The sequence below is a fragment of the Alexandromys fortis genome, unplaced genomic scaffold (genome assembly GCF_014885135.2).
Source record: "Alexandromys fortis isolate MF-2015 unplaced genomic scaffold, M_Fortis_MF-2015_v1.1 scaffold_86, whole genome shotgun sequence".
NCBI classification, from domain to species: Eukaryota; Metazoa; Chordata; class Mammalia; order Rodentia; family Cricetidae; genus Alexandromys; species Alexandromys fortis.
The window spans coordinates 3,044,143-3,055,392 of NW_026067965.1; the positions used below are offsets into that span (position 1 = coordinate 3,044,143).

At 50.4% G+C, this 11,250-nt stretch overlaps 1 protein-coding gene across 3 annotated transcripts in view; it reads left to right on the forward strand.

Moving 5' to 3' along the window:
* Wdr73 (WD repeat domain 73) overlaps positions 1–11,250 on the forward strand; it is a 13,847-nt gene that overhangs the window by 1,190 nt on the left and 1,407 nt on the right. For 2 of the 3 annotated variants that reach the window (XM_050154073.1, XM_050154072.1), the window contains exons 4-8: positions 944–1,032; positions 1,736–1,800; positions 6,094–6,258; positions 6,522–6,887; positions 8,809–9,422. In XM_050154073.1, coding sequence (XP_050010030.1) covers positions 944–1,032; positions 1,736–1,800; positions 6,094–6,258; positions 6,522–6,887; positions 8,809–9,044 — 921 coding nt within the window. In that variant the 3' untranslated portion in view covers positions 9,045–9,422. Of the gene's footprint in view, positions 1–943; positions 1,033–1,735; positions 1,801–6,093; positions 6,259–6,521; positions 6,888–8,808; positions 9,423–11,250 lie in introns of those variants that run through there. The other variant, XR_007593941.1, reaches the window with a different exon arrangement.

Below are 11,250 nucleotides of genomic sequence, written 5' to 3' on the forward strand. Positions count from 1 at the left end.
TTTTTTTTTTTGGTTTTTCGAGACAGGGTTTCTCTGTGGTTTTGGAGCCTGTCCTGAAACTACCTCTTGTAGACCAGGCTGGTCTCGAACTCACAGAGATCCGCCTGCCTCTGCCTCCCGAGTGCTGAGATTAAAGGCATGCGCCACCACTGCCCGGTCCTTTTTTTGATTTTCAAGACGATTTCTCTGTAGCTTTGGAGCCTGTCCTGGACTGTCTTGGAACTAGCTCTTGTAGACTAGGCTGGCCTTGAACTTATATAGCTGCCACTCACGCATCCTCTTCCTCCAGCTCCAAAGACTCTTTCTCTGCATCATGTAAATACATTCCCTAAGGTTCTGTCCCTACTGTCTTCTCTTAATCCTCAGATCCCACACCTTCATCCATATGGTTTCCACTGACTTATATACTCTAATGGCCCCCTAATCTATTTTGGGTGTGTACAATGCTATGAGGCCTTGCTCGTGTTGTGGAAAAGCTATACCACTGGGCAACTTCTCAAGCCCCTATACCTAATTTAAAAAAAAAATTTATCTTATGTGTATGAGTGTTTTGCCAACACGCCTGTCTGAATACCACGTGCACACCTGGTATCCTTGGAGGTCAGAAGAGGATGCTGGATGCCCCGGGACAAGAGTTATAGAAAATTGTGAGCTAACCGGGTAGTGGTAGCACACACCTTTAGTCCCAGCATTCTAGAGGCAGAGGCAGGCAGATCTCTGTGAGTTTGAGACCAGCCTGGTTACAGAGTTAGTTACAGGACAGCCAGGGCTACACAGAGAAACCCTGCCTCAAAAAAGCAGAACAAAAAAAAAAAAAAGAAGAAGAAGAAGAAGAAGAAGAAGAAGAAGAAGAAGAAGAAGAAGAAGAAGAAGAAGAAGAAGAAGAAGAAAGAAAAGAAAAATTCAGGTACTGTCTGATTGCCCCCACCCTTTTGTGTTTTAGGGTTTATTCCCGGAGAGAGATTTTAAAGTGTGCCATGGAGGATTTTCAGACAGATCTGTCTTCGACCTAAAGCACGTGCCAGATACCAGGTACGGCCAGTGTGTGTCCCAGACCTTCCATTCTTTGGGGATGACAGGAAATGCTCAGCAGTGTTCTGTCTTCTTAGCACCGTGCCTGTTTCTCAGTCTGCAGACATAGGTGGGTGCACATCGGGCCGGGGCACACAGGTTTAGCTTATGAAAAGAAACCAGTAGGGCTGGAGAGATGGCTCAGTGGTTAAGAGCACTGACTGCTCTTCTGAAGGTCCTGAGTTCAATTCCCAGCAACCCACATGGTGGCTCACAACCATCTGTAGTGGGACCTGGCGCCCTCTTCTGGCCTTCAGGCATACATGGAGGCTGAACACTGTGTACATAATAAATAAATAAATCTTTAAAAAAGAAAAGAAAAGAAACCAGTGGCTCAGCAGCCATTTTGAGTAGTGGAGGCACCAGGTCCCCTGGGGTTGCTCCAGGACCAGATACAGAGTGGAAAGTGCTCCGAAGCTTCTCAGAGAGCTGTCAAGGCTGTGTGTTCAGGCTCCCCACGTGTGTCCTCTCCAGGTGACCGGCATGACCTGTGAAAGCCTGGGCGTGGTCTGTGGCTCTCTCTGAGGTGTGAGCCTGTCCCTGAGGCAGGGTGAGCCTGCTGGGCTGTTGAATGAGGGATCCTGAGTGGGCTGGAGGGGAAAGGCTGCCAGGGTGAAGGTAAGCGTCCCTCTGTCTGGACTGAGGTTTTCTGTCTCTGGAACAGGTTGCTGGTGACCAGTGGCCTTCCCGGGCGTTACTTGCAGGTGTGGCAGACTGGAGAGGACAATGGTGAGTGACGCTCACTTGGGGACACTGGGGTTTTAGGAAAACGGCTCACACAGCCCTGGTCCTTAAGCTGAGCCAGTAAGAAGCACTTGAGGGAGAGGACAGGACAGCACAGTTTCTGTTGGTTTTTGTACCACACAGATGCGTTAGTGTCCACAGTGTGACAGACAGGTCAAACGCTCCAGCTTCCTTGAGCTTCCACCAGGACTGGAGTTTACAACCCAGCTGCTGGCAGAGCCACTAGAGAGCCAGGGCCTCTCAGCTGGGCAGGGCCACGATGGGCACTCAGCTCAAGGAGGAGGAGGCATTGATGAGGTCCCTCTTTTTAAAGTCTGCTCGTTCTCGGGGAGGAAAATAGCAAGTGAGCAAAGGTTCACTGGCAGTCTGCCTGGAAGACACAGCACTTGGAGAGGAGCAGGAAGTCCCCTTGTGGAGAATAGCCATGGGACTGCAGGTCCCTGTCCGGCAGGCACCAGAGCACGTCCCCTTTCACTGACCCAGCCATTCATTCCGCCCCCCAGTAAGAAGCACTCACAACAGGAAGTGGGCCTCCCCACACTGTGGCAGAGCTTCCCACAGGCAGCACAATGTCTGTCCCTTCTCTCAGGCCTCACTGCTGCTCCCGTGAGGGGTGCTGTTGGGCTCACCCCTGTGCACCTCCTGGTCGCTTGTCTGCGTGGTCTTCCCAGTTCCTTGTGTTGCTTCCCTATGCGTGTGGCGGCCTTTGGTGTTGCTGCTGTTTGATTTTATTGAGGTGTATTTTACCTACATGAGACTCATTCATATTGATTGTATAGGTCAATAATTTTTAAAGAAAATTTGCCAAGTTTTACAGCCATTGCTATAAATCAGTTTTAGGACATTTTTATCACTCCCAATAAGATCTGTTATGCCATTAACTATTCATCTCACTCCTACACCCTGTCGCAGACAATCAATATATTTTCTCTGTAGTAGATTTGCCTATTCTGAAGAAAGTCTGATGGGGGAACCTTTCATGGATTCTCTTGTGCCTGGCCTCTGTCCCTTAGCGTGTGCTCTTTAAGATTACCTTATTATAGCATTCGTCAGTATTTAGTCCTTTTTTATTGCTGATACTGTTCCCTTGGATGGTATGACACATTTTGTCTGTCTGTTCCAGCCCTAATGTACAAATCTTGATTGATATGGACATATATTGCTGGATTATATGGTAAATTTATGAGGTTTTGTTTCATTTTTTAAGAAATTAAAAGTTGCCAGGCGGTGGTGGCGCACACCTTTAATCCCAGCACTCGGGAGGCAGAGGCAGGCAGATCTCTGTGAGTTTGAGGCCAGCCTGGTCTACAAAGGGAGTTCCAGGACAGGCTCCAAAGCTACAGAGAAACCCTGTCTCGAAAAACCAAAAAAAAAAAGAAAAAGAAATTAAAAGTTGCCAACCTAGTCTACAGAACTAGTTCCAGGACAGCCAAAGCTACACAGCGAAACCCTGTCTCGAAAAACCAAGGAAAGGAAAGGAAAGGAAAGGAGAGGGAAGGAGGGAGGGAGGGAGGGAGGGAGGGAGGGAGGGAGGGAGGGAAGAAAGGTTGAGACTGGAGAGACGGCTCAGGGTTAAGATCTCTCCCTGCTCCTGCAGAGGACCCGGGTTTGGGTACCAGCACATTTGTTTGTCAGGTAGCTCCAGTTCACAGGGGTCAGACACCCTCTGACCTCCATGAGCACCTGCACACACATGGTACATATAACTCATGCAGGAACATGTACGTATAGACACATACATAAGTTTTACAAAATGGTTTCATGGATGTTCCCATTAGCGATGTGCAAAAGTTCCCATTTTCCATGGCCTGACCAACATTTGCCACTGTCTCTGTGCCTAGGGATTAAACCTGGCACCTGCTAGATATGCGCTTGTCCCTAACCCCACCGTTTTTATAAGGCTGTGCTAATGGGTGTGGTGCTGTCTGTCACTGTAGCTCTCGTTTGCATTTCTCCACTAACAGCCCTGGACATCCCTTGTGTGGCTGTGAAGCCAGCTATAGATTTAGTGAAATGGCGGCCTCTCACCAACAACCGACTTGCTGGCTTTTATTGAGATATAAAGTTCTTTGTATGTGCCGGATACAAATTCTTTTTTTTTTTTTTTCAAATTCTTCATTAGATACATTGCTAATCATTTATCCCAGTTTGGTATTTTTCTTCTTATCGGTGTGTGTGGTGATGATGTTTTGCTTTTGTTTTTTTCTGGTGGGGGCGGGGTAGGAAACAGGGTCTTACTATATAATCGTAGAATTATATTCCAGCCTGTGCTGGAACTCACTGTATAAACCAGGGTGGTCTCATCTCACAAATGGCTAAAACTCACAGAAATTTGCCTGTCTCTGCCTCCTAAGTGCTGGGATTAAAAGTGTGCACCACCACTGCCTGGCCAGAGGCTGGATTCTTGTTTTCTGTATGCGTGTAATTACTATGATACTGGATGGCAAGGGAGTGCAAGGCCTCAGATGCGCCAGGCAGTTTCTGGGACACTGGATTATATTCCAGCCCCTCCTGAATCTTTGAAATAGTCTCTCCTTAGCTGGGCGGTGGTGGCGCACTCACTATGTAAACCAGTGAGTTTAATCCCAGCACTCGGGAGGCAGAGGCAGGCGGATCTCTGTGAGTTCGAGGCCAACCTGGTCTAGAAGAGCTAGTTCCAGGACAGGAACCAAAAGCTACGGAGAAACCCTGTCTCGAAAATAATAATAATAATAATAATAATAATAATAATAATAATAATAATAATAATATGTTTAAGAAATAGTCTCTCCTTCTGCAGCTAAGACCCCTCCCCTGGCTCAGAGCAGCAGGTCCTTGGAGAATTGGTTTCAGGCTCCTTGGAGCCAGTTCAGGGGAGTCAGGGAAGTGTGACCCAGGAGAGCCAGGCAGGCTCTGCTGAAGTGGCCTCAGCTGCAGCCTTTTGGTGCTTCCTGGAGACCAGCTGTTGGGTCTGCTCCTGTGTTGAGAAGTCTAGATGCCATGCGATAGGGGGAGCCATGGCCCTGGGAGCCCAGATGTCCCTGTGCCCGCGGTGCCGGGACTGTTTGAAGGAGCACACAGCCACATACTCCTGTTCAGCCATGTCATACCCTTCTCGTACCCCACCCCTCACCGTTCTGACCAATGCCTGTCCTTAAAACTAGAGACACACGGGGATCTTCATCTTCATACAGCGTGGGCGCGAAATAATGGGTTCTTTTGTGGAGAATGAAAACACAAAACAAGAATTGCTCTTTTAAGTAGCTTGTGCAGCAAATGTCTTGTCCCAGATGGTTACAGGTGCCATCAAGAGAAGCACCAAATGAATCCCAGCACTCGGGAGGCAGAGACAGGTAGATCTCTGTGAGTCTGAGGCCAGCCTGGTCTACATAATGAGACCTATCTCCAAAAACTTAAAGAAAAAAAAAATAAAAAAGGCTTCAAGTGATGTAGAATGCGGAGACTAGAAACAGCTAGAGACCAAGCAGCCTGAGACAAAGTAAAACTACGGAGATGAAACCAAACAAAATTAAAATTTATATTCCATTCCAGCAGTGGGAGATGGAGACAAGAGAATCAAGAGGTTAAGGCCAGCCTGGGCTAGTAGGACCCTGTTTCAAAAAAAGAAGGAAAATAAAAAATAAAAAAAGGTCCAGCAAGATGGTTCCGCAGGTAAAGGCGCTTGCTGCCCGCCTGACCATCTGGCAGTCTAAGTTCAATCCCAGGACCCTCTCGGTGGAAAGAGGTGATGCCTGCAAGTTCTTCTCTGACCCCACACATGTGCACAGATACAATACTAAAATAATTAATGTGCAAAGATGAAAACCAAACTAAAATTTTATTCTACCTGAGTACATCTTTTTCAAATCTGTCTTAGAGGCAGGTCCTCCTGTCTTCTCATTTTCATCAGCAACACCGGCAGCCGTGAGCTCCCAGAGCGTGTTCGGGAAGAAGGGGGGCTGGTTCGTGAACTCAACTTGTTCCTTTTCCCTGGAGATGTGACTGACATCAGTCAAGTGCTCCTTCCCTTCCTCCATCTTTTCTCTGCCAAACAAGTCAACTGCTTGCTTTCAAGGTGGCCACAATGACTCATTGTCTCCCGTTTGCAAAAATAGTTCGTAAGGCAGATCATGAAGACGTGAAAGCGCTGCTGGCAGGTTCAAGAATGTGAACAAAACCCCGAGTGTTGTTATCTCAGCACCGTCTCAGCTCCCATCTGCCTTGCCCTTCTAAATGTCAGGGGTTTCTGGCCAGCCCCCACTGATTCTCTGCGCTTTGGCCTCTTCCCCTTTCCTTCAGATGTTATCGAAGCCGTCCGTACCATTGATGTGCAGGACAGAGAGGAGAGTCTCTGGCCTCGGGTGTCTGTCTTCTCCTCTGCAGCACCTGGAATCCTCCACGGGACTCGGCTCAGTGGCCTGAGGACTGTGGACATAGAATCCCAGAAGATCACATACAGCTCAGGTACTGCCGCAGTGCGCCCCCTGCCGGCTCCTCCAGCCAGCTCAGCCCCGAGACATGGCTAGGGCCTCTGCCAGCTGCCGGGGGAACCTGGGGCTGGGGCGTGCGGTACTAACCCTGGCCTCCGGGGCTCAGCACCCACCCAGTAGAGCAGACTGGCAAGATAAAGCAGAGGTGTAAACATGACTTGCTCTGACCGGGCCTGGCGCAGCCCACATTGTCCGGCCCGCCAGACTCCAGCATTCTTTCTTTGCCCCATCTTCTAGGTACCAGTGACAGCGAGTTGTTGAGCAGCCTTCAGGTTCTAGATGCGGACACCTTTGCTTTCTGTGGCACCTCAGGTCGCCTGGGGCTTGTGGACACCCGCCAGAAGTGGGCACCGTTGGAGACTCTCAGGCCCAGCCCTGGCTCTAGTGGAGAGAGGTGGTGTGCAGACGTTAGGAACAAAGGGCAAGGCCCAGGGCCCTGCATCGCCAGCCTTGGCTCAGATGGGCAGCTCTGTCTCCTTGACTTCCGGAACCTCTGTCACCCTGTGAGCTCAGCCCAGTGCCCCGTGTCCAAACCCAGCCCTGACCCAGAGCTGCTGCGAGTGACTTGGGCTCCAGGCCTGGACAACTGCTTGGCTATTTCAGGTACTGTTGGGAAGGGTGTGTCTGTTATATCACTGCTCTTCCCAGGGCTGGTAGCTTGGGAAGGAATCTGTACCTCCGTGCCTAACCTGGCTGCAGAAGTTCAGGTTGCCTACCCCTAGCATTGCTTTGGTCTCTGGGCTGGCTCCTCAAAGGCAGGTTGCTCCCCGCCCTGGCCACCAAACTTGCACCAACCAGCAGTGGCCATTACCAGCCTAGCAGAGGTCCAGGTGTGTTGAGAGACAGTAAGACCCGGAACAGCTCAAGGCTGCACTCAAAAGGGGTGGCAGCGTCTCCACAAGCTGCTGGTCTGCTTGTGTGTGTGTGTGTTTTTTTTTTTTTTTAATATTTATTTATTTATTATGTATACAATATTCTGTCTGTATGCCTGAAGGCCAGAAGAGGGCGCCAGACCTCTTTACAGATGGTTGTGAGCCACCATGTGGTTGCTGGGAATTGAACTCAGGACCTTTGGAAGAGCAGGCAATGCTCTTAACCACTGAGCCATCTCTCCAGCCCTCTGCTTGTGTTCTTAACTGAAGCCACACTGGAGCCTGGGGGTTGTCATTGCAAGGGTGTGTTCCGTGGGGCCATCTAGAAGCCAGTGAGCAAGGACTGTTGAGGGCACAAAGGGAAGTTCAGGATCCAGAAGAAACAGTGCCAGAGAGAACGGGAAAGAGCAGTGTGGGATGGGGCAGCTGGACCTCAGCGGATGGACAAGAGGCCCAACACTAGAGACAAGGCTGTCCGCTGAGGACCCAGAGGTGGAGGGGTTGGAATTTGGAGTGCATTGAAAAGGGTTGAAAGTTTCTTCTGTCTCCATGTCCTGTGGAGATGCTGTTATGAAGATTAAAGATAACACATGTTGGCATTGGGCATAACTCAGTAAAGCCTGCCATGCGAGCTTGAGGTTCTAAGCTTGATTCCCCAGAATCCATGTAATCCTGGACACTGCCGACTGTGGTCACCCGTACCTTTAATCCCAGCACTGGGGAGACAGAGGAGGTGGTTCTCTGTGCGTTTGAAGCTAGCCTTGTCTATATAGAGTGCTCCTGGTCAGCCAGGGCTACATAGACTCTGTCTCACAGAGAGACGGGGATGGGGGTGGTGAAGGAGGAAAAGCTGGATGTGATAGTGTGTGTAGTGCCTGCACTACGGGAGGATGGTGCGCGAGCTGGGAAAGGGCTGGAGATTTAAACACATAAAGACACACAGAGACACGGGGACATGGGTCATCCTTGAAACAAGAATGCCAACTTTATTGTGCTCCAGGGAAGCTTATATAGGGATCCTTAACTGATAGCCATGCCCTAGCTCCTGGGATTTTCAGCTGTAAACCCACCAGAACCCACTCCCCTGCCATCAGGAACTCATGAGGGTCTCGTGCCCAGAGCAGCAGCAGGCACAGGAAAACAGGTTGTTTTGCCCAGTTCACTCCAGCAGGCAAAGGGTCTGAGGCAGGCAAAGAAAGTCAAGGGGCTGCGGTCTGCAGTCCCAACAAGGATGTTCTTCTAGTTCCAGCACCAGGGAGACAGACAGGCAGCTCTAGGGCTCATTGGCTGGCCAGCCCAGCCCAACTGGTGAGTTTCCAGGCCAATGGAAAGACCTGTGACAAAAACAAGGTGGACTGTCTGGAAAATGATGCTTAAGGTTCGCCTCTCTGACCTACAGCCAGTCACACATGCGTACACACACACACACACACACACACACACACACACACACACCGTGCATCCACCTCAGGCCTAGCTATGTGACCAATACTCTGTGGGTGGGTGACAGGTATTCACAGCTGCTCATGGGGACACCCCCACTGTTGCAGGTGTAGCTTTCTCCGTGGGTGGCCTCCGAGTGTCTCATGTCAGAGGAAGTTGCCCAGGAAAGAGAGGGATGTAGGGTCATTCCTCTCCTTTGTGTCCTCCAGGCTTTGATGGGACAGTGCAGATCTATGACGTCACATCATGGGATGGAAAGGAAAGCCAAGTGGAGCCTCTCTTCACTCACAAAGGCCACATCTTCCTGGAGGGAAATGAGGTGGACGCTGCTCCTCTGGTCACCACCCACACCTGGCACCCTTGCAAACCCAGAACTTTGTTGTCAGCGGCAAGCGATGCCTCTCTGCACGTGTGGGACTGGGTGGACCTCCAGGCCTCCAGTTGACAGCAGCCACTTCCCTCCTGGGCCTCCTTCTGAGAAGAGGGGGAGTTGCTCGAGTGGCCGAGTGGCCGCAGGACGCTGAGTGACCACGGGCCTGTCACAGCTGTTGGCTTCAGGCAGGTTAGCCTTTCCTTGTCCCTTTTTCATCTGTAAAATGAAGGTGGTGGTGGCTGCCACCCAGGAAGGTCAGTTGGTAGGGTGTGTGGTGCGGCAGGAGCCCCTCCTCCTAGTGTGAAGTGGCCTGCTGTGCTCCTGTCTCCTTCACAGTGTCATGGTGAGAACAGGAGAGTGTGGATATGCGCTGAACTCTTCACAGAAGGAAACAGTGTCTAAGGGCCAATAAACATTGAAGAAAAACAGTAACAAGCAAATAGCTACTTGTTTATTTTGTTGTTTAGTTGTTGGGAAGGGGATTGATACAGGGCCTACTGTGCTATGTCCCAACCCCTTTTAAATTTTTCGAGTTTTTCCTGATGTGTGTGTGTGTGCGTGTGCGTGTACGTGTGAGTGTGGGCACTAGGAAATGCTGGCAGGGTGGGTTCATTCTGAGTCCTCTTTGAGTCCTGCTGTCTGTGTGGGCCAGGAGCTCTGCGCATGCTGGCAGACTGGAGTGAGCGCGCCTTCCTCCCTGTTGGCTGGGGGCCTGACTTAGTCAGTGCATAGCTGTGAAGAGACTCCATGACCATGGCAACTCTTATAAAGGAAAACATTTAACTGGGGCTGGCTTACAGTTCAGAGATGTAGTCCATTATCGTCGTGGTGGGAAGCATGATGGCACCTAGGCCTACATGGTGCTGGAGAGGTAGCTGAGAGTTTTACATCTGGATCCACAGGCAACAGGGAGAGACACTGGACTTGGGGTAAGCTTCTGAGACCCCAAAGCCCTACCCCTGTGACACACTTCCTCTAACAAGGTTACACCCCCAATAATGCCGCTTCCTAAGAGTCTGTGGAGGCCATTTTAATGGGAACCACCACAGGTCCTATCCTTATGACCTTATTCAACCTCACTTCCTACACCCCAACTCCAGATATCACGCTGGGGGTTGCAGCTTCAGTATATGAATGGGTAAAGGGCACACACCTCCTTCCGTAGCACCTAAGAAATATTTGGGAATAAGAAAAACCTAAAAGTAAAGTTTTATTTTTATTTGTCGTTTTGAGACCTGAACTCATTGTGTAAAAGCTCAGGTTGACCTTGAACATGCAGGCCTCCTTCCTCAGCCCCAGAGACCATTCCCAGCAGATGTGGGTTCTCCTACCTCAGCTTCCTGAGTAGCTGGGATGCCGTACTGGGATGCAGACATGCGACACTAGGACCAGTGTGGAGATGAACTGTGTGGCTCTTTTTACAGTGATGTTGATAGAGGTTGGTTTGGGGAGCCCTGAGAACTGCAGCTTCCTGGCAGGATGTTCACGCTCTGTTTCAGAAGCTTTCTCAGTCTCTCCCACCCCCTCCCGGAGCTCTGCTCAGCTGTGTCAGATTGATGGTTTGAAATTGGCCGTGGTGGGAGTATTTACATCTCAGAAACTGGCAAATGTTACAAAGCGAGGCTCCTGTTTCCCCCCAGAGATCAGGGTTACCAGCAGCCACCAGCTAGGCTATAGTATTTCACAGAGTGAAAGCAGAGTGAGTAATTTAGAAAATCGGGGAGCGGTGTGTGATCTAGAAGGCGCTTTGCTCAGAAGCATCCGGCAGGGGCTGGCCAGGAAGACCAAACCCACCCCGGGTAATTGAATTGAATGGCGCAGGAAGCGAGGAAGGCAAACAAGGGCCGTGTAGAGGCGGTAGGCCTTCGGGTAGGAGTTGCAGTCTCGTGTGTGGCCAGAGCCTAGATGAGCAGAGGCAGCCTCTTGCTCTAGATCCACAGAGAAGATGGCTGACTACTACAGAGAGTACAGGGACAGGAGACTGGGCCGGAGTGAAAAGAAAGGTTCATGGAGATATACAAATTTCCCTTCAGCTGAGCCGTGTCAGGAACGGCAGCCTCACAACACAGGCGGCGCGGGGAAGAGGGGAGAAAGAGCAGAAAGAGCTCGCCAGGACCCTAGGGCAGACATAATGGGGCCTGGAAGGGAGCAAGAACCTCCCTTCCAAGTCCTGGGACGTTTGCAGTAGGATACTGTCTGTAGGTAACTCGGGGGCGTTTCTGGCTCTCAGGTCTCTCTCGTTTTTTTTTTTTTTTTTTTTTTTTTGGTTTTGTGAGAC